The sequence below is a fragment of the Myotis nattereri genome (genome assembly GCF_964212035.1).
Source record: "Myotis nattereri genome assembly, chromosome: 3".
Taxonomy (NCBI): Eukaryota; Metazoa; Chordata; class Mammalia; order Chiroptera; family Vespertilionidae; genus Myotis; species Myotis nattereri.
This window is the reverse complement of record NC_138077.1, coordinates 24732626-24756386: the sequence shown is the minus strand read 5'-3', so window position 1 is coordinate 24756386 and position 23761 is coordinate 24732626. Positions and strand designations below refer to the sequence as shown.

The 23761-nt window shown below is 37.8% G+C and overlaps 2 protein-coding genes across 2 annotated transcripts in view; one reads left to right on the top strand and one right to left on the bottom strand.

Moving 5' to 3' along the window:
* PPM1L (protein phosphatase, Mg2+/Mn2+ dependent 1L) overlaps positions 1-23761 on the bottom strand; it is a 250003-nt gene that overhangs the window by 163490 nt on the left and 62752 nt on the right. The gene's annotated exons all lie outside the window — the stretch shown is intronic.
* LOC308517405 (60 kDa heat shock protein, mitochondrial-like) lies at positions 3751-7188 on the top strand (the record flags this gene model as incomplete). The annotated part of the gene is made up of 1 exon (XM_081088558.1): positions 3751-7188. One exon carries the CDS (start codon positions 3751-3753, stop codon positions 5470-5472), a length of 1722 nt encoding a protein of 573 aa, XP_080944684.1. The 3' UTR covers positions 5473-7188.

Here is a 23761-nt window from a genome sequence, read left to right as displayed (position 1 = left end):
ATCTTATATGGGCATGATTTGTGGCACTCCAAAACAATTACAAAATAACATCAAAGATCACTGATCACAAATTATCACAACAAATGTAATAATAATAATAATAATAATAATAATAATAATAATAATAAAGTTTGAAATATTGTGACTATTACCAAAGTGTGACACAAAGACATAAAGTGAACAAATGCTGTTAGAAAAATGGTGTTAATAGACTTGCTCAATGCAGGGTTGCCACAAACCTCTAATTTGTTAAAAGGAAAAGAAATATCTGAGAAAGGGCAATAAAACAAGGTATGTCTACATTTGAAGTTTTATGTTGTATTTCTTACATTAAGCAATATCTTCAACTTAATATAAAGTATCATGTTTCTTCCTAAAATGTTTACGTAAAATTGGTGCCATGTCACACACACAAACCCCTACCCACCCACCAGTTTCTATATATGTAACCTTGAATGAGTTTCATACATTAACATGACTCTTGGTTATAGGTATTAAGGACTTTTAAAGAGGGAAGCAGCGTGATGTGACTTGTTTTTAGGAATATAATTTTGCACCCATGATAGAAGATAAGATACTGTCAGATTCAAAGTTTTAGATTTGTATGCTTTGCTTAAAAGCAATATTACATTAGCTTCTGTTTAAATGTTTGCTATATTTATTCCTCTCTTCCTACTATTGTTACTTTTATCTCATATCATACTGGCTCTGTTACGAGTCTCTTATGGTAAACCACCTCTAATCGATTTTAGAGTAAACTCAACAAAATTAGCAAGAATAAATCATAAGAAACTGACAAATAAGCAACAGAATAAGATTCTAGAATTAGTGGTAATGGTTACACAACTTTGTGAATGTACTAAAAAAACACTAAACACTACACTCTACATGAGTAAATTTTATAGTATAGGAATCATAAAAGTATATGCCAATAAAAAATCTTTTAAAAAGAGCATAGCAAAAGCACAATACACATTGTCAAAATATACTTTATAACTAACCGATTTCACTGGTAACCCACTGGTAACATATGGTGTACATAACAACTCTCGGTGTTCTGCTATTCTAGATAATAGGATATTTTTGTACTTTTAAAGGCTTATTTGATATGCCATAATGATGTTTTTAAATACATCTTTCAAATTGAGCAACCTAAAGACACAAATTTCTAAAGGAATACAATAAGGTATAAAGTAATGCATGACTGCAAAACTTCACAGAAGATGGGTAATTTAAAAACAAATATAAAGTATCAGCAGAGATTTCCCAAGACAGAAATGCCAAACTTTCACAAAACAGAAGTTTGTCTTAAAGTAAAATAACTACAAAGAAAGAGACAACAAAACCACATGGAAAATTTATATCCTGTTAATGAGGTGTAACTTCGCCATACGTGCACCAACTGTTCACAAACAACCTAATAAAAGCCACGGATGAACAAAGTTCCAGACAATAAGACCTGAAATATGAAAAGCCAATACTTTTTTATTGTGGTTCATTACTCTAGCTTGAAGACTTCAGAACTTCTAAAAAAAAATACATCTGCTTTCATTTTCAAGGAGACCTTCATTTTTTATTTTCTTTATTGGGAAGTATCTTACCAAATACTATTCTATTCCTATGTCTGTTAAGTGGAATTATAAAGTATCTTTGTAACAAGAAATTGGTATTTCTGATTTTAATTTTCATATCTTTATTTTGGCAAGAAGTACTATCTTCCTTTTCCAGGTAGAAAACCTGAGGTGGTAGACCAACTTCTTAGATTCTTGATACCTCTACTTCTTATTTTTCTTCTTTAAAGTCTAATAAGTAAAAAATTCCATCTCAGATATACTTGCTTCTCAGAAGGAAAGTTAGCTTAAAGTCTGACTACATTTGGGACAGTTAAAATTTTAACCTAAAAATTTGATTGGAGTTCACAAATGGTACTGGCACAATGGACACATCTTTTACAAAAATAACTCAAATTGATCACAGACTTGAATGTAAAATGTAAAGTTTTAAAACTCTTAGGAAAAAGCATAAGTTCTGGGGATCTTATGTATAGTATGATGACTACAGACAACAATATTGTATTACTTGAAAGTTACTAAGACAGTAGATCAGTGATGGCAAACCTATGACACGTGTGTCAAAGGTGACATGCGAACTCATTTTTTTGGTTGATTTTTCTTTGTTAAATGGCATTTAAATATATAAAATAAATATAAAAATATAAGTCTTTGTTTTACTATGGTGGCAAATATCAAAAAATTTCTATATGTGACATGGCACCAGAGTTAATTAGGGTTTTTCAAAATGCTGACAGGCCCGAGCTCAAAAGGTTCGCCATCACTGCAGTAGATCTTAAATGTTATCACTAACAAAATATTGTAATTATGTGAGGTGATAGAGGAGTTAACACACCTTATTGTGCTAATCATTTCCCAATACATATGTGTATCAAATCTTTATATTGTAAAACTTAAACTTACACAAGGTTATATGTCAACTATATCTCAATAAAGCTGAAAAAAATAATTTTACACCATTGGTAAAAATCAATTCAAAATGGACCATAGACCTAAATGTAAGAGTAAAACTATAAAACTCTTAAAAGAAATCATTGGAGTAAATTTGTGACCTGGGGTCAGGCAATGAATTCTTAGAAACAACACCAAAAGCACCTAAGATACAAAACAAAACAAACAAAAAAAAGATAAATCAGACTTCATTGAAATGAAAAACCTTTGTGCTGCAAATGATACCATCAAGTGAAAACACAAGTCAAGAATGGTAGAAAATATTTGCAAATCATATATCTGGTAAGAGATTTATAGCCAGCATATATAAGGGACTCTTACAACTCAACACTTTTTCAATGGTCAAAGAATTCAAATAGACATTTCTCCAAAGAAGATGTACCATCTTCTCTTCATGTGCTTATTGGAGATATATTTCTTTATTCCCATTAGAAAAATGCTACTTAAAATCACAATGAAATAGCACAACAAGTTACCAGGTTAGCATAGTAAAAAAAATTAAGTGATAATAACAATTCTGGCAAGGACTCCAAGTACAAGTATGTAGAGAAATTGGATCACTGATACTTCGCTTGTGGGAATGTAAAATGCTGCAGGCACTCTGGAAAAGAGCATGGTTGTTTCTTATAAAACTACACATGCATTTCTCATATGACCTAGCAATTGCACTCTTGGGCATTTATACCAGAGAAAAGAAAACGAATTCCCACACAAAAACGTGTACACAAATGGTTATAGCAGCTTTATATGTATTAGTCAAAAACCGAAAACAATCCAAATATTCTTCCAATGGCTAAATAGTTCAAGTATTCTATCCACTCCAAAGAATACTACTCCACATAAAAAGGAACGAACTACTGATACACACAACAACTTGGATGTATCTCAAGGGAACTATGCTGACTGAAAGAAGACAATCTCAAAAGCTTACATACACAATTATTTTAAAAACTGCAAGTAATAAAAAAATCATGTATATCAGATTTCTGCATTTTCATAAACTTTCTGTGATGTAGGGAAGGTATCTAATGCCTAGAAGATTAACTGTTCTTTGTCCTCTCTGCGCTAAATGACTAAGACAATGGTTTCTAGCCCTGAATGTTTACCAAAAAAAAGGCAACATATCGCAAGATTCCATTTATATAATATTCTTAAAAGCACAAAGCTAGTGCACTCGCTGCTGACGGCCCGCCTCGCCGCCCGCACGCCCTGCCGCTGCCCCGCAGAAATGCTTCGATTGCACACAGTCCTTCACCAGGTGAGGCCCGTGTCCAGGGTGCTGGCTCCTCATCTTACTCGGGCTTATGCCAAAGATGTAAAATTCGGTGCCGAGGCTCGAGCCTTAATGCTTCAAGGTGTCGACCTTTTAGCCGATGCTATAGCCGTTACTATGGGGCCAAAGGGAAGAACAGTGATTATTGAACAGAGCTGGGGAAGACCCAAAGTAACAAAAGATGGTGTGACCGTTGCAAAGTCCATCGACTTGAAAGATAAGTATAAAAATATTGGCGCAAGACTTGTTCAAGATGTTGCCAATAATACAAATGAAGAGGCTGGGGATGGCACCACCACGGCTACTGTGCTGGCACGCTCCATTGCCAAGGAAGGCTTCGAGAAGATCAGCAAAGGTGCTAATCCAGTGGAAATCAGGAGAGGTGTGATGTTAGCTGTTGATGCTGTGATTTCTGAACTTAAGAAGCAATCTAAACCTGTGACAACCCCTGAAGAAATAGCTCAGGTTGCTACAATTTCTGCAAATGGAGACAAAGAAATTGGCAACATAATTTCTGATGCAATGAAAAAGGTTGGAAGGAAAGGTGTCATCACTGTAAAGGATGGAAAAACCCTGAATGATGAATTAGAAATTATTGAAGGCATGAAGTTTGATCGAGGTTATATTTCTCCATACTTTATTAATACAGCAAAGGGTCAGAAATGTGAATTCCAAGATGCATACGTTCTGTTGAGCGAAAAGAAAATTTCTAGTGTTCAGTCCATCGTACCTGCTCTTGAAATTGCCAATGCTCACCGCAAGCCCCTGGTCATAATTGCTGAAGATGTTGATGGAGAAGCTCTCAGTACACTCGTTTTGAATAGGCTAAAAGTTGGTCTTCAGGTTGTAGCAGTCAAAGCTCCAGGTTTTGGAGACAATAGGAAGAACCAGCTTAAAGACATGGCTATTGCTACTGGTGGTGCCGTGTTTGGAGAAGAAGGTTTGACTCTCAACCTAGAAGACGTTCAGCCTCATGACTTAGGAAAAGTTGGAGAGGTCATTGTGACCAAAGATGATGCCATGCTCTTGAAAGGAAAAGGTGACAAGGTGCAGATTGAAAAACGTATTCAAGAAATCATCGAGCAGTTAGATACCACAACTAGTGAATATGAAAAGGAAAAACTAAATGAACGCCCGGCCAAACTCTCCGATGGGGTAGCTGTGCTGAAGGTTGGTGGGACAAGTGATGTGGAAGTGAATGAAAAGAAAGACAGAGTCACAGATGCCCTCAATGCCACCCCAGCTGCTGTGGAGGAAGGCATTGTTCTGGGAGGGGGCTGTGCCCTGCTTCAGAGCATTCCAGCCTTGGGCTCATTAACTCCAACTAATGACGATCAAAAAATGGGTATAGAAATTATTAAGAAAGCACTAAAAATTCCTGCAATGACCATTGCTAAGAATGCAGGTGTTGAGGGATCGTTGATAGTTGAGAAAATTTTGCAAGGTTCCTCAGAAATTGGTTATGACACCATGCTTGGAGAATTTGTGAATATGGTGGAAAAAGGAATCATTGATCCAACTAAGGTTGTAAGAACTGCTTTACTGGATGCTGCTGGCGTGGCCTCTCTGTTAACAACAGCAGAAGTTGTGGTCACAGAACTTCCCAAAGAGGAGAAGGACCCTGGGATGGGGGGGATGGGCGGCATGGGAGGAGGGATGGGAGGCGGCATGCTCTAGCCCTGGAATAGAGCTTTACCATCATCACTGAGGACTGAGAGGAAGCGCAGGGCATCTCCTCACCTGTAACTTCGGAGAAGTCAGTTGAAGGAAGTGACTGAAGAAAAGGCTGGCTGATGTTCAAGAAAATCACTCTAACCATCAGTTACTGGTTTCAGTTGACAACATACAATGGCTTACTGCTGTCATTGTCCATGCCTACAGATAATTTATTTTGTATTTTTGAATAAAAATTCATTTGTACATTCCTGATAAGTGCAAGAGCCATATACCAATGCACTGCTTTCAACGTAAATCACTGAGGCATTTTTACTACTATTCTGTTAAAATCAGGATTTTAGTGCTTGCCATCACCCGAGGAGAAGTGAAGAAGCAGCCTTTCTGTGGAGAGTAAGAATAATTGTGTACAAAGTAGAGAAATACCAATTATGTGACCTTTGTGTAATAAAATTTGTTTAACGTTAAAAAAAAAAAAAAAAAAGTACAAAGCTAGTGAGCAGATCAGTGGTTGCCAGGAGTTAGGACAGGGTTTCGGGAGAGGGGTGGCTATGGCTAAAAAAGGATAACATAAAAGAGTCTTGTGTTGATGGATCTATTCTGTATCTCAAATGTGGTCACATGAATCTATGCATGTGATAAAATTGCACAGAATTCTACACACACACACACACAAATGAATGCATATAAAACTGCTGAAATCTGAATAAGCATTGTGGATTATGGTTGTAAAAAGTACTATAGTTATGTAAGATGTGACTCATGGGAAAAAAGGAATATCACTATACTAGTATTATTTCTTAGCTATTTCTTAAATTTGCAATTATCTCAAAATTTTAAAAAAAAAATTAAACACAGTTTAAAGACCTAAATAGATGACGAACAGAAAAAACAAACAAACAAAAAAAAAAACAGGAGCTTTTACAATAGTAGGTTGGGTACACAAAAGGATATTATCAGATACGTGATCATTGTTTTTATACATTTGATGTTACTGTGATTGTGGTATATATTTCACTGACTGTGACCCTCAGAATTCTAGAGGTGCTGACCAAAACAGGTATCTGTGACTACAAAGGAGAAACTGGCACAACGTGTATGTCAGTTGAGGCTGTGAGATGAGATTGTTGAGGAGATCAGATCCCAAATTCTAAGACCTCATTACCATAAACACAAATAATGTAATACTAGGCTGAATGATTATAAAATCTTACCCTCTCTAACTGGAAAGTCAAATGATTTATGGTAAATTAAAAACTGAAAGTAAAATGTTCTACATTAAGAGTATCAGTGAAGCCGAAACCGGTTTGGCTCGGTGGATAGAGCGTCGGCCTGCGGACTGAAGGGTCCCAGGTTCGATTCCGGCCAGGGGCATGTGCCTGGGTTGCGGGCATATCCCCAGTGGGCGATGTGCAGGAGGCAGCTGATCGATGTTTCTCTCTCATTGATGTTTCTAACTCTCTATCTCTCTCCCTTCCTCTCTGTAAAAAATCAATAAAATATATTAAAAAAAAAAAAAGAGTATCAGTGAAATGCAAACACATTTATAAGATATTTAAGATTATTATTTGTCCATGAAAAAAAATCATAATTGGTTTTGTTTCCATGAGGACACTGGCCTAAGTCATGGGACTATATTGAATGCTTTGGCAGAAACTGTTGGTTATTCGTCAAAATCCAGACTTCTCCTCTTCCATTGTAATGGCCACCCAGGGAGGAGACTACATTTCCCAGCCTCCATTGCAGCAAGGTTTGGCCATGTGACTAAGATTTGGCCAATGAGATGGAAGTGTGTCACATGGTAGTTTCTTGCCACCTTCCTTAAAAAGACTACTCTGATCCCTAAGGTTTTTGTTTGCTTTTTTCTTTCTCCTAGCTCTAGATATTAGGCTCTGAACACATTCACATCTTCTAGGTTGTAGGAAAGAAAGTAAGGAAAAAAGAGTAGCAGAACTAAGGGAAAAATAATTAAATTAAACACAACAAATACCATCACCAGCAATAATAACAGCTACTCTTTCACTGAGTGCCTGGTATGTGCCTTAGCATTGTGTTAAATTATTTATTTTAATCTTCATAAAAACCCTGTAAGATGAGTATTATTCTCCATTTTTTATGATGAAAAGCTGAGGCTCAGAGAAGATAAGGGTCTGGAATCAGAAGAAGCATATTTCTTAACCCCCCTTTTTGCCCAGAAACTCTCTCTACTGCTTCTATGCTGTATCTCAGCAGGTCTCAGAAAGTCTCTAGACTGAGACACCCTTAAAAGCCTATTTGTGTTTTTACCCATACTCTGTCATTATGTGTCTCAGAATAATTCCACCTACATAGAGAGAAAATTCCATCCATGGAACTTGAAAAATGACATACAGCCACAGTCAACACACTCAGGTCACTCAAGTAGTAAGTGGAAGAGGAAAGGTTTGAAATCAGGTTTTTCTGGCTCTATGATCTACTTCCCTATACTCCTGCCACTAATATGATCTAAAATTACACATTAATTTTAGATGTTTAAAAGTCTTCTATCAATGTCCAACACTTCAAAAAAATTAAATTCTATTTCAATAATTTGTGAGATACAGAATAGGAAGGCCAAGAGTAAAAAAAAAAAAAAATTAAGAATTATTACCCAATATTTGGAGAAATTCCTTTATAACTTTTTAAGCACAGTGGAAACTACTCTGGAAAAAAAGGAGTAACGAGGATTCTAAATAGTCTTTGCTCTGAGTTATATTCCTTTTAAGTCTGAAAGAGCCACACAAATATTTAGGCAGAGAAGAAAAATACCTATACTTTTAGTTAAATGGTCAGTGAGAAGTAGGCCACATCTCATTTTTCTGTCCCAAAGTGCTTAATTTAGAATCGGATTTTAAAAACAATCCTCCACAGGCCAGGTCTGGCCCTTCCAATTGGCACCTGGACATCCAACTCTTGTGACAATCTGGAACAACCTAAAATAGCTTTGGGTATTCAAACCATCTTGCAGTAAGAAAGGTCAGGTTTGAATTAATGTATTTTAAGACTGAGAAATGGTTTTATGCAAGCCTTAAAAGAGAACAGGAAAAGAAAAGGGAAGAATGAAAAATACGGAGCTAACCCTACCTTCCCATCAGAAGTGAAGACAGCGCTTGCTCACAGTTCTTTTCACAGTCTTCCATCCCAAGGGGCTCAGTGCAGAGCTGTGTGCCACTTCTGCTCAAACTACAAAGCCATTTCTTGCATTTTCCACTTATTCTGGTCCAGGAAGCTTCACTGTTTAGCCATTTTCCACAGAATAAAGTCCAAATTCCTTTGCCTGGCATTCAAAGTGCTTTTCAATTTAAATTCAACCTACCTCTCCAGCTTTATTTCCCAAAAGTATTCTCCTTCATGAGCTCTCTATTAGGACCAAACAGGTCTACTCGCTGTGGAAAAGGCAGGCATATTCCAGCCTAGCAGCCTTTGGTAATGCCATCAACAACCCTTCTAACCTTCTCCACTTGGCTAAATCCTTCCCACCTCCAGGGACTAGCTCCAGTTCTGGCCCCCACCCCCAACTACCACAAGATGCATAAAAAATCTCTCCCCTTACAAAATCCTTTCCCAGTTATGTAATAGTATATAAACTATTCATTTGAGACTCACCATAAGCACTCTCATACCAATATTTATTTCTCTTATTTCTATTCCTTAACCCTTCACATAGATCTTAAGTTCCCTGAAGAGAAGGGCTTCAGTCTTCTTTATCCCTATATTTTCCATAACACCTAACGAGGAGCAAAGTAATGTTACATGAGCTTCATTCAGCTAATAGGATTTTTAAGCACTCATGCAAGGCTGCTAAGCAAATTGCTATCTGTAAGCCAAAGGGAGGACTATACATCATTGGAAATTTTCAATATTTCATTGTTTCCACATTTCACAATATAAGACAATAGTTTCTTTAATCCCTTTAATCAAAATAAAACTAAAGAAGTCCTGATGTGTTATCAAGCCAGGAAAGTGTAACTACTGAAGACAAAGCTATTTGCACCTGCTGAAAAAAGCAGCAATAAGTTTAATCTCAGCAAGTAGGTTTCTCTGCTTGACTCCACATAAAATATAAGTGTGCTGCACCCTGCAGTCTATGCAAGAAAAGAATTATAAGAAAGCCTATTCAAAGACTAATCAATGTTTGGGCAGGAAATAATTGCCCTGCTGTTTTAAAAATGCTAATCAATTTCCCTCTCAATGTTGTCATTACACACTAAGAATTCACAATGGAGTTGAACCTAAAATCACCATATTTGGAACTAGAGTTCTGCATTCATTTTCCTTATCCTAGAATCAGAATAGCGTGAGTGTCTATAAAACCATATTACTCTATAATCTGATCTTTGCATCCTCTGGAAATAAACTCTATAAAGATAGTTAAATATGTTCATTGGGTCCTACCTGTGAGAATATGGCTGAGTTCTGGAATAGGTCTTAATAGGCAACCTCCCAAGCTCCTTTCTAAGAAGAAAGCTACCAGGGAAAACAAACAAACAAACAAACAAACAAAACAGATAAAGTCTTGGACTCTGGGAATTCTAGGCTGACCCATAACATGCAGATCCAAATTTCCAAGACCAGATAGCCAACCTCCATTTCGGCCTGGGTTCATGCTGGGACAATTCCAGGTTCAAATACCTAGTAAGCAAATGATCATACCAGGTTTTTCGATGGATTCCAGAACACTCAGGTAGATCTTAGGGAACACAGTGAAAACTGGTATTCAACAAAAATTCCCCAAACTGACACACATCTCTACCCCCAAGTAGAATTCCAAAAATACTTCAAGTTCAGTGCATTCTTAGGACCATGCTTTAAAAAATATTTCATGGGGTTTTCCAAAGGTGTTGCCAAAGGAAACATTGTAAAGGTGCCAGTAATAAATGAAGATGGAAAACACTACTTAAACATGTTTCTACTGGAGAGCACCTATTAGAAGATGAAATGTTCTGGAAAAAGGTTCTCTTAAAAAGAAATCAATTTACCTTCACCTAAACCAGCATTCCCCAAGCTTATCTGAAATCCTATTAATACTTCCAAGGGGCTATCCCTCTGTACCTCATGATTTTTATGCGTTATATATCTCATCTCTACTACTAAAGAAATTCAAATAGGCATACATTCAAGGTATAGTTTTGGTGTTACTTAGGGAAAGTCCTCCCAAAGGGCCTCCCCAAAGTGGCATTCACTACTTTAATAAATTTGCAATAGTATAGGGTCTGGCCCTGAGCTGTGCAAGTTCAAAACTGCATTTGTCACACACCAGAGATTCCAAATTTTATTAGCAGATTCCTAGTAGCCACCATCATAGGTACAACACTAGGATGTCAATTCATCAAATTATAATTAGCAATAAGTAGTCACAGAAACACCTACATTCTATTCTGACAACCCAACCACTGCCTCCCTCTGGTAGATATACTTGGAAAGTCAAAATGTGTAAAGAAGGTGAGCACAGACCAGCCAGTGTGGCTCCGTGGTTGAGCATCAACCCAGGCACCAAGAGATTGCAAGTTTGATTCCTAGTCAGGGCACATGCCCGGGTTGCAGGCTTGATCCACAGTAGGAGGCATGCAGTAGGCAGCCAGTCAATGTTGATGTTTCTCTCTCATCCATGTTTCTCACTCCCTCTCCTTTCCTCTCTCTCTCTCTCTCAAATCAATAAACTGATTTTTTTTTTAAAGAAAAAAAGAGAAGGTGAGCACACAATTGGGGGGAAGGGGTGTGGATAATTGCATTAATGGCATCAGACTAAGAAGACCTGATGTGACCATCTCACCATACCTTCTTTTAACAATAAACCATAACACTAGTAAGTAAAAGATTGGCCTGGGGATATAAGAAGCTTTTGCTCCTCCTTAATCTCTAGCAGCCCTAAAACATCTCTGTCCATTCCTGGAGGTGGGCAGTTGCTGTCTTTTCCATTTTATCTGAAGTATAGGAAAAAAATATTATAAAGCTGGATTATTTTTTACAATCCATGTCATACAGTCTAAGTAAAAACAGTGATTTAGTTAGGCAAACACAGCTCCAAAACAGGTTCCCCCAAAAATCTCTCTTTTAAGACCTAAGCCCCTCCAGATAGAAAATCTGGAGCTCCTTCTGTATCATAATCCTTAACACCCATTGGCAACTCTTGCGCCTGCTCCATCCCTTGCTAGGGCTGTCCTCCTCAAAGATATTAAAATTAGGGACACTGCTATGGCTTCTTCCCATGAAACAGTAACTTGGTCACTTCCTATGTTTACCTTTAGAAAATAAGGTTTTTTAAAATTTTCTTCTTAAGGACTGAAAAGAATTTAATTATTTAGTCCACAGGTTTTATTTAGTCCACACAGTATTTTTTTTACTGTCACCATCAAAAAAATCGAGATTTCCAGCTCCTCCTATATATAATGAGCAAATATAATGAGTGACATAATGAAATCAACCTGTGAGCCCACAGTTATTGAAATTTTTAAATGTGTTTAAGTAAAATAAAGTAAGTCAACTTAATAATAAACACTAATGATATATGAGTAGGGGTGACACCCAAGCCAGTTTGGCTCCATGGATAGAGCATCAGGCCTGCAGACCAAAGGGTTCCAGGTTTGATTACGGTCAAGGGCACAGTCAAGGGCACAGACCTTGGTTGCAGGCTCCTTCCCAGCCTGGGCCCTGGTCGGGACTCATGCAGGAGACAACCATCAATGTGTTTCTCTCACAATGATGTTTCTCTCTGTCTTTCCCTCTCTCTTCCACTCTCCCTAAAAATCAATGGGAAAATATCCTCTGGTGAGGATTAAGAAAAAATAAAAATACAAAAGAGTAGGGATGACAATCAGAAAGGAAAAAATGTCAATAATTTAATGTAGAAAATGCTGCTTTAGAATGTAGGGCAAGAGAACTCTGACTCTTAAGGTGAAATAAGCTTTCATGTCTCCTTCCTCCAGCAGAGCTAATGTCTCTTTAGGAAGAGAAGTGGAATACCAATTTGCATTTAGAGGACATTATTTAGGGCTTTCATAATCCTTAACAAATGAAATTTATAAAAATCCACTGAGAGGTCAAAAGGAAACCAACCGGTCTAAAGAACCTAAAATGCTTGGAATGTACGTGGTAATAACCAAGAGTACTTGGTTGACTAAAGCTTGCTGACTCGAAGAGTACATTCAGAAAGCATAGGTGTTCAACCTCCTAGAGGCAAATCTACTCTGCACATACAAGGCAGGTGCTGCAGGGAGCAAGATGAAGGAGGATAGTGGAAGACAGGGATGACACCGGAGCTCCATTGCTGGCCCTGCCACAGGTGAATCATGTGACTTTAAGTGCTATGGACTAAGTGTTTGTGTTCCCACCCAGAATTCTTATGTTGTAGCCATACTCTCTAATGTAATGGTATTTGGAGGTGAAAACTTTGGGAGGTAATCAGTTTTAGAAGAAGTCATGAGGGTTGAGCCCATGTGATGGGATTAGTGCCCTTAAAAGATGAGAAGGAGACCAGAGCTTTCTCTCTCTCTCTCTACCATATGAGGATATAAGAACGCCCTCACTGGACACCAAATATGCTGACACCTTAATATTGGACTTCCCAACCTCCACAACTGTGAGAAATAGGTATTTGTTGTTTAGGGCACCCAATCAATGGTGTCTAGTTAAAAAATAGCCCAAATGGACTAAGACTGTAACCAACTCATGTAGCTGCTCTGCATCTGTGAATCACGAATACCAAAATTTTAGAGTTGAAAAAACTCAATCTAGCCCCTATATTTTACAAATTATGAAGCTGAAATTAAATGACTTGTTCAAAGGCATATACTTTCTTGCTAAAGATCTAAAAATTAGTACTAGAGCAGAAGGCTCCTGAGTCCCCTGGCCCACATCCCATGTCTCTCTTAGCCATCTCCTCTGCCTGAAATACCCTTTTACACCAACCCTTCAGTTTCTCTTTAAATTCTGTCATATCTCAAGGCCCAGTTCAGTCACCTCTCTGAGAAGAGTTGCCTGTCCTGAGCTCCCCTATCCCACCAGGCAGAGTTCTGGCTGTTCTCCATCTCCATAATTCACAGCAGTGTATCCATTCCGAGAGTAAAACATTTCACCATATTATACTCTGGATGGTTAACTTTGCATCCCTTTCCTCAATACACTGTGCACTCTCTGAATAAAATAGGCCTTACTCATCTTTATATCTTTAATATTCACAAAGCCTACTGCATAGAAGGTATTCAGTAAATAAATGTAGATTAATTTATACTTGATTTATAATGAAAATACCATATTCCAAACTGTAATCAACATATGAACTAGTTACTATCATTAACTACATAATAGGGCATGCAGTTAATTTCCCAGTTGGAGTTCACTAAGAGTTGAGGAGAGGCTGTCAACACTGGCCTGGATTTAATCTTTGGATTTAATCTTCACAACAACCTGTAAGTAGGTACTATTATATCCATTTCACTGATGACAAAACCAAACCTCAGAGAGTTTAAGTCTCATTAACATAGGTGGTAAATACTTAGGATGAAGCTGGGACTCAAATCTAGATTTCGCATACCTCTACTCATTGCTTCACACAGATCCCAAACTTCTCACAAACAGCCTGTCTAACCCTAGAAGGTGGCCTAACAGAGTAGAGGGGAAAAAAAAAACCCGGCCTGGCTGGAGTGGCTCAGTTGGTTGGGCATCATCCCATGCACCGAAAGGTTGTCGGTTCGATTCCCAATCAGGACACATACCTGGGTTAGGGGCTCAAAAGCCAGTAGGGGGTGTGCAGGAGGCAGCTGTTCGGTTTCAATGTTTCTCTCTCTTTCTCCCCCTCTTCCTTCTTCTCTCTCTTTCTCTAAAACTCCATTTTAAAAAAAAAACACCACAAAACTAAATCAGTTCCCATGAACTAGTGATGCAGAGGCCAGAGCCACCTGCCCCTCATCCTTTCTGCACCAGTCTTTGAGTAACAGGGGTCATGCTAGCTGACTTAGACTAACTTGGAATATAGTTATCTGAAACAGAATGCTTTACTTATATAATATTGAGCTGTTTAAACAATTCCACTCAAGTTAGATCATGATACTGGGGCATCATGAAGGATTGCTGACAAAAAAGAAAATACATATAAACAAACCTCTAATTCTCATCAACTCATATTTGAACCACACCTACTATTCTCTTCCTCCAACTCATTACTGATTTTTATTAAAAAGTTAATTAAGACCACACATAGGTTGATTCTTAATCATGTGGCCACTAATGAAAATCTAAGCTCTCCCTGGCAACATATGAAACATGTTTGAACAAATGCATTCCAATGCATCCAATATTAAACCCTTTTGGGTGCTGGCCATCACTGGTACTGCTCAACTGAATTCCCCCCAACACCTAACATAGCTTCTGACATGGAACAGGAATTTAGAATATGTTTTGATTTAGAATCTCTGCTAAAGTGGGTACTTAAAAAGCTCCTTTAAATAGTTCTTAAGTATTAAATAGTTCTTAAGTATAGCAGTAGTATTGCTATAATGTCATGCATGCTTACAAGTAACAAACATAGGCTACTTTTGACCTATTTAAAATAGTTTTGAAATTGCATGAGAAAATATTATATCAAGATTCACAAGAAAAAAAGTTCTGAGTGCAATTTTTAGGTCTTCATTTCCCCCACTGCAGAATGTACAACTATAGATAGGACAGGATCTGACCTATCAATCTCATGTGGATCTCAAGATCAAAATATTCAGCAATAGCCCAGCCAGTATGGCTCAGTGGCTGGGTATTGACCCATGAACCTGAGGTCACAGTTCAATTCCTGGTCAGGGCACATGCCCGAGTTGTGGGCTCCATCCCAAGTGGGGCATGCAGGAGGCAGCAGATCAATGATTCTCTCATCATTTCTCTCTCTCTCCCTCCCTCTCCCTTCTTCTAACTGAAATCAATAAAAACATTTAAAAAAAATTTTAGCAATAAGTGAAAGACCTCAGAGTCTAATTTTCAGAGCAACAAAATGTAATGATAGTTTGACTTATTCTATGTGAATCCAAACTTCTCCAATCCACTTAGAAAACTAAATACTTAACTTTTAGGGTTGGGTGGCAATCCTACGAAATATTCTCACTCCCAAGAAAAATAAAGTTTATAAATGACTCCTCTTCATGGCTTTATTTTACCTCTACTTACATATCCATAGGAAAATGTATATGGTTTTTCTTTCGGATCTAGTGTTAGAATATAGTTTAAAGCTTGGGGTCAATCCCTCCTTGAGAAGGACACTGCGGAAAATGAGCTAATCTATGGCTCAGAGTTGACATTCAATAAGTAGCAATAATGACAATGACCGAAAAAATGATGTGCATGAAAATGATGATGATAACAAAAGAAAAGTCCTTAAGTTTCGTTTTAAATCAAGCTAAAAAACCATTGCACCCGAAGAAATGCCTAAACAGAGAGCAAGGTCAGCTCACAAAGCCAAGATTCCTCATGCCAGGCTTTTGAAATCCCTTCTTGTTTTCTCAACTGCCCTAAGGACTTCAGCCCTGTTTATGTGACAGGCCAATCCACTTGAATTTCCCAGGGCTGAGAAGCAGTTGCCAGGCGGCCCCTTTGCAGGTGGAGGTGTAGTGTGTGAAGGACACCCTGATGTGTTAAGAAATAGGCCAGGAGTGGCATGCTGATGAGACCAAAGCTGGAGACTTTTGCTCGCTTTAATGAACTGGAAAATATCTGTGTGTTCTTCCCGCACCTCCCACCTCCTGGTAAACCAGAGCTGCGGCTCTCATAATAACTCTACCTCAAACCCCTCTTAATACTCAACCATATCTCTGCCAGCTGACAAGTAGAGCTGACAGGCTACAAATGAAATCCTGTGCCAGCCTGTCTTCCTGCAGGATATGAAGGGAGTTAAGTGAGGCAAGAAGGGAACAGAAGTCCCCTGATAAGGGACTATCAGCCTTTTTTTTTTTTTTTCCAAAGTAGATGGGGGAAGAGTAAGCTGTAGCTGATGTCCACTTAGAAACATGAAAACCAAAAGAGCCTCCCTCTGCGCTAGTTTATTTTTTTTCCTGTCTACAAGAGAAGCACTTTATTTTTTAAATTTTATTATTTATTAAAATATAATTGACATATAATATTATATTAGTTTCAGCGTACAACGAAGTGATCTGACATTTACATACCTCACAATGTAATCACCACAATAACTGTCACCATACAAAATTATGTTATTGACTATTTTCCCCTGGGCTGTACACTACGTCCCCATGACTTACTTATTTCCTAACTGGGAGTGTGTACCTCTTATTCCCCATCACCTTTTTCATCCATCCCCTCAGCCTCCTACCCGCTGGCAACCATAAGTTTGTTCTCTGTATCTGTTGGGTCTGTTTCTATTTTGCTTTGTTTTGTTTGTTCACTTCTTTTGTTTTACATTCCACATAAATGTGAAATCATACAGTACTTGTCTTTCTCTGTCTGACTTATATCACTTCACATAATTTTCCTCTAGGTCCATCCACATTATTTATGGCTAAGTAATATCCCATTGTGTATATATAGATGACAATTTCTTTATCCACTTATCTGTTTACGGACACCTAGGTTGCTTCTATTCCTTGGTTATTGTAAATAATGCTACAACATGGCGCATATAGCTTTTCAAATTAAGGTTTTCATTTTCTTTGGGTAAATACCCAGAAGTAGAATTGCTGGGTTACATCATAGTTCTATGTTTAATTTTTTGAGGAACCTCCATATTCACAACTCCACCAACAGTGCACGGGGGTTCCCTTTCTCCACATCCTCACCAGCACTAGTTATTCATTGATTTACTGACAATAGCCCTTCTGACAGGTTTGAGGTGCTATCTCACTGTGGATTTACTTTGCATTTCCCTGATGATTAGTGATGTTGAGCATCTTTTCATGTTTGTCTTTGCACCTTTCCATCTGTATCTCTTCCTTAGAGAAATGTCTATTCAGGTGCTCTGCACATTTTTTAATCAGGTTGTTTGTTTGTTTTATGTTGAGCGGTACATGTTCTTCATATATTTTGGATATTAGCCCTTTACTAAATATATCGTTTGCAAATATCTTCTTCCAGTCAATAGGTTGTCTTTTCGTTTTCTTGATGGTTTCCTTTGCTGTGCAAAGCTTTTGGTTTGATATAGTCCCATTTGTTTATTTCTGCTTTTGTTGCCCTTGCCTGAGGAGACAGACATATACAAAAAAAAAATAATAATATTGCTAAGACCAATGTCAAAGAGTTTACTGCCTATGTTTTCTTCTAGAAGTTTGATGCTTTCAGGGCTTACGTTTAGTCTTTAATCCATTTTGAGTTTATTTTGTATATGGTGTAAGAAAGTGTTTCAGCTTCATTTTTTGCATGTAGCTGTCCAGTTTTCCCAACACCATTTATCAAAGAGACTGTCTTTTCCCACACTGTATATTCCTGCTTCCTTAGTTATCCTCTCTGTTAGTTGAGTGAGTTGTCTGGCAGCCTCGTTAACCACAGTTTCGCCTTGTTTTACTTAGAGGAATGTGAAAGGAAGGAGAGTCTAAGACAGGTCAGAGATGAGACAAAGATTGGAAACACTACTTCTAACAGCTATTTGTGGACAGAAAAGTGAGGTAGAGAAACGCCGGTTGTGCTCACCTCCTTCGTTCCACTCACTCATTCACATATTAGACATTTATTGACCACTTACTGATACCAGATACCACAGAAGCTGCTAAGGATACAGAGATAAAGAGCTGAGTCCCTATCTTCCAGGAGACAGGTGGAGTTTTGATCAACAAAAGAATCCCATTTAAGTGGTAGGGGAAACAAGAGATGCAGGGGTAGGTAGGCACAAGTGCAGAGTGGGTTCTGCATGGAGGAGACCAATCTTCTACAGCTTGCTCTTCCTTGGGCCAGTAAATGACAACATGTATCAGTTCTCACTATGTAACATTCCTGCCCTGAAATTATCATTTCCTTCTGATCACAGGTCTCCTTAATTGACCTAAGCATGACAACCCTTTTGGATGTACATTATTCAGACTCAAATGTCTGAATTAAGAGCAGGTTTTTTTAAAAAATTATGCATCGCTCTCAAGGTATCTAGATTTTTGCTACTTAGTTGTATTAGCTGATTTTGCTATATGAATATAAGGTATTTGGGGTGTTGTGGTTTGGTTTAGTTTTTAGTGGTTTATCTATCTCTACATGCTGAAAGGTTCTTTTTTCAAAGTCAGAAAAGGTTATGGAATCTAAAGGAAGAATGCAGTACATTCATGAGCTGTTGCTGAGCAGAACATGTGTCCATGGATTTCATGACCATGGCTCACTCCCTATTAAAAATTACAATCCCGCCGTGACCGGTTTGGCTCAGCGGATAGAGGCCGTCGGCCTGCGGACTCAAGGGTCCCAGGTTCGATTCCGGTCAAGGGCATGTACCTTGGTTGCGGGCACATCCCCAGTAGGGGGCATGCAAGAGGCAGCTGATCAATGTTTCTCATCGATGTTTCTGACTCTCTGTCCCTCTCCCTTCTCCTCTGTAAAAAAAATCATTAAAATATATATTTTTTAAAAAATTGCAATCCCTACACACCCAAAAATACTTGCTAGCCCTTGCTATATGCTTTTTTTTCTCCTTCCTAGTACCCATCACTTTCTAACCTATCCTACTTTTTTAACTTATTTACCTATTTATTGCCTACCTTCCCCTCTCCCAAGCACCCATAATACCTGGCATACAGTAGGCATTCAAAATGTACTTGTTCAATGCATGCTGAATGTATGAATTCTATGGGATAGTCCCAATTATAAATACTTTGTCACAACTATCCCCACAAACATATCCCTGCCAACATCATGTGTCCTGATTGAGTGTTTGGCAAACATGGTCAAGCAAGTCACAGAATACATACATACGTAGGTAAAGTAGCTAAATGTCTGCTAGTCACAGTTCAAAGTACCTTATTACCTGCTATTTGTAAAGATACTTAACCATTATATTTACATAGCTTCAAGAAGTACTAACCCTCTAATCCACATGGTTTCTATACATGTTAATCTATACTAATGACGCTGAGTCAACTGGATGGAATGCAAAGGCCTGTGTGAAAACCCAGTCTAACAGCCAACCCTCTGTCAAGCATTGTGATCTGGCCACATGCTTTTATACTTTCTATCCGCTCTCTCCAAGTGTCTTCTTGAATACTAGAAGTCTTTCTGAATACTAGAATATGCACACATTTTCCCCAGTTCTGCCACTCCTCCCCTTGAAAACACACACACACACACACACACACACACACACACCCCTTCCTAGTAGGCATTTTGTACATGAAGGCATGCATACCCCCTAAGAGGGGGAAAAGGAACAGAGCAACAAAAAGGAATATTGATCTGTCAAAGGAATACTGATCTGTCTCTAGGTATCTCGTTAAGCATTAAGATTTTCTTTTTTAATCAGCCAGTGAAAACGTATCTCAGAAGACAACAGGATTTCGCCCTATGTGGTTTGGCTCAGTGGAAAGAGCATCAGCCCATGGACTGAAGGGTCCTGGGTTTGATTCTGGTCAAGGGCATGTACCTTGGTTGCAGGTTCCCTAGCCCTGGTCAGGGTGCACGCAGGAGGCAACCAATCGATGTGTCCCTCTCATCCCAACCAATCGATGTGTTTCTCTCTAAAATCCAATGGAAAAATATCCTCAGGTAAGGATTAACAAAAAGGAAAAGAAGAAGATAACAGGATTTCTGCTGGAAGCCAGTCCTTGTAAAGGCTTACCACATTTGCAGATAGAAATTTCCATTACTTCTCCCAATAGCCTCAGCAACACTACTAGTCTTTGGTCAAAGGACCAGAGTGGGAGGGAGGAGGATTGTCCTCCTTCTAAATGGGGAAAGAAGCCAGCCAAGCAAAAAAAAGTTTGAGAATGAACAATGGCCTCCTAGTAAGAAATCATGTAAGTAGGTCGGTATTGGAACCACATTTTCTTGCACACAAATCCATCATTGTTCCTTTCTATTTTCTTTTCCTTTTCTTTCCCCCTTCTATTTTTCTCCTCTGCCCTATTCACTATTACTGTCATCTCATGTGAGCTTTTTAAAACCATGATATATTTGTTCAATTATCCGTAGACCTACAGCCTCTTCATCAAATTAGCTGATCCCTATTTATAGCTGATAATTCTGTACGGGGGATATAATGAAAAGTACTGCAAGTGATAAAACTAAGTCAAATTTTGCATTGCTATTTTCGACCCAAAGATTGTTGTCATTACCCAATAAATTTGTTTGAATGAGTGTTATAAATATGCATTTGCTTTTACAGATAGTACTTTTCAATAAGAAAAACTAGGCTGAGTAGGATCAGGTGATAATATTCCCACCATTTGCTTCACCCCTACTCCAAAATCATATTACCTTAAAAAATGGACATTAAAAGACAACAAGATGAAATAAATCTAAATAGACTTTGAATAATAATTTTATCAGGAAGGGAACTCATCTGTACCTGGTAAGAATAATCACATAAAATATGCTGACACATTTTTAGCAATTAATATGTAAAACTGCCAAAGAAACTCTCTATAATACTCAATACTCAAGTGTGACTTTTTTGTTGCTATTAATATATCTCCATATTCATTAATCTCACAAAACATTTTATTTCATTTACTATATTCAATTTACCAATTGTCCCAGCAGCCTCTAATGATAATAAAAAGTATAATAAAGAAAAAATTAAAAACAAATAACATCATTAATCCAGAGTTTAACAAAGACCCTAAATCATATTCTGAGCCATAGATTAAAATGCATGTAAAAGCCCAATTGAAATTCATTATATTCTTTCAACAATAAAGGTTAAAACATCTGAATGCCAATGCATTCCTATGTCCAGCATAAGACTTACCTCAGAAGCAAGACTATTGCTTTTACCTACAGTGAGGCCACATCTGATAACAGTGGAATCCTGACAGATACTAATATGCTGAACCATGGGTAACCTGGCCAACCAGAAGGAGCAAGATTAACCACCCATCTTCTCCCAGCACAGAAAAGCCAGTCTACATCAGGATATAGAATGTTACAAGTGGCTGAGGTGACCACAAGACTTTTTCACTAAATAGTTTAACCATTTGAGCCATTGCCATGCTTATGACACTGTCCTAGCACAGGAATTGCAAATTAAGGAAAGTTACATTAAAATATGGTGGCTTACAGTCAGAGAAAGATAAATACCACATGATCTCACTCATTTGTAGATTATAGAGAACAACATAGACTGATGAAAAGGGCCAGACCCAAAGACTGGGAAACAGCGATCAGGCTATCAATCCCCAGAAGGAAAGTGGGGGAGGGCGGGGGTAAGGGGAAGAGATCAACAGAAGGACTTGTATACATGCATATAAGCCAAACCAATGGACATGGACAACAGGGGGATGGGAGCATGAGTGTGTGTGTGGGGGGGAGGTTGGGGTTAATGAGGGGGATGAGGACACATTTGTAATACCTTAACTAATAATAATAATAAATAAATAAATAAATAAATAAATAAAATTAAAAAATTAAAAAAAAATATGGTGGCTTAGAGACCCCAAAAGTAAGGTTGGGTTCAATGAAAATAAAGAGGCCCAAAGAAGCAAGAAGAGTATAAAAATGAGACATATATATATGTAAATAAAAATAATTACATATAAAAACCACTTTTTTTTTCACAAAGGCTTTCAATGACAGAGCCCTGACTGTGGCCACCATCCTAGTTATGGAGGTGCAGTGATCCGTCCCCATCCTCACATGCGGTGCCCCTCTGCCCAAATGCCTGCTTTTGTCATGTGGGGAACTAGGGTAAAAGAGTAGATTTTGACCATATTAGGAGCAGGCTGACACCCACAGAATTCCAGCCATGACCTTTCCCTCACAAGGCAGCTCCTGCCCTAACCACACACTAACATTGCTAACACAGTCATTCAAAACACCATCATCTTTATGATTCAGTCCTCTAACAAGCACTCATAAATAACGCTTTCTTAAATTCAATGAGAACTTTATGTCTAGATCTGAACTGCAAAATAAAAGTGAGAGCTCTTCTGTTCTCTGGATATTATGTCCACAATAATTCTAATAAACCTGCTTTTTGAGTCAATCAGACCTGGTGATCTATACCGAATAGCATTGCTATCAAAGGCTTCGATGTCACACTGCCAAGATTTAAAGCCCAGCCTTGGTAGCTATAGGAACTTAAATCATTTAACCTCTCTGTGCCTCACTTTCATTATCTGTAAATGAGAGGAAGAAAGGTACTAAGTCACAAGGTTCTGGTAAGAACTAAATAAGCTAATATACAAAAAGTACTTAGCAGAGTACCTGGCACATAGTAAAATGTTGAAGACATGGAAGCAGTATTACTGTTATATTAATTACCTCTGGTCATATCTGTGCCAATAATGATGTTATAGTTATAGAAAATGAATGCTGAATATTAAAAGATGAATCATTATATATAAAGATTAAAATATCATTTATTTGTACATGTGCCTAACAGGTTGAGAGCCTTACCATTATTTGATACTAATATGTCACACATCAACTATTTCTTAAAACTCCCTCACTACTCTCACCATCTGTAATCAAGAACAACACTGAGAAAAAAATCAAAGAAAGTAAACAACTAGATAAATAACAGAAAAGAACATTAACTGGCTTCCTGCAAATCAGAAGTCGCCTGAATTTTGGGGACTCTCACCAAAGGCTATATTGGCAACCTTCCAGGCATCGAGTGCCCATACAAATGATGCATTTTTTCCTCTTGAGATAACGGAAGACAGTTCCATCTTATTATAAGTGGTGGTTTGTTTTTTTTACTTTCTTTGTCTTCTGTGATTCACTTTCATACTCCTTTTGTCTTGTAGTTTTTGTATGTTTTCCCCTTTGGATCTCATGTTGTCTAAGTCAGTTTTTGAAAATTCTTCTTTTTAGAAATTTGAATTCCATTTTCCTTAATTTACCATTCAATTTTATGCATCAGGGCCTGAGATAGTGTCTTAAACATAATAGACACTTCAGCTGTTTGTTAAATAATTGTAGCAAAGTATCTGTAGTCAGTTCAGCCATTTGCAACATTAATACATTTTCACCATGGTAGGACTATGTAAATTATCAGTTGAAATATGCCTTCCAATCTAACCCTAACCATCCCCCTCCTCCAATCAAACCAACTCCCTTCCTCAACTTCTCTATCTTCATCAGTGGTACCACAGCTCTCTCAGTTACTAAGATATAGACATTCAGAATCATCTTTGACTCTATGTTTCCTCCA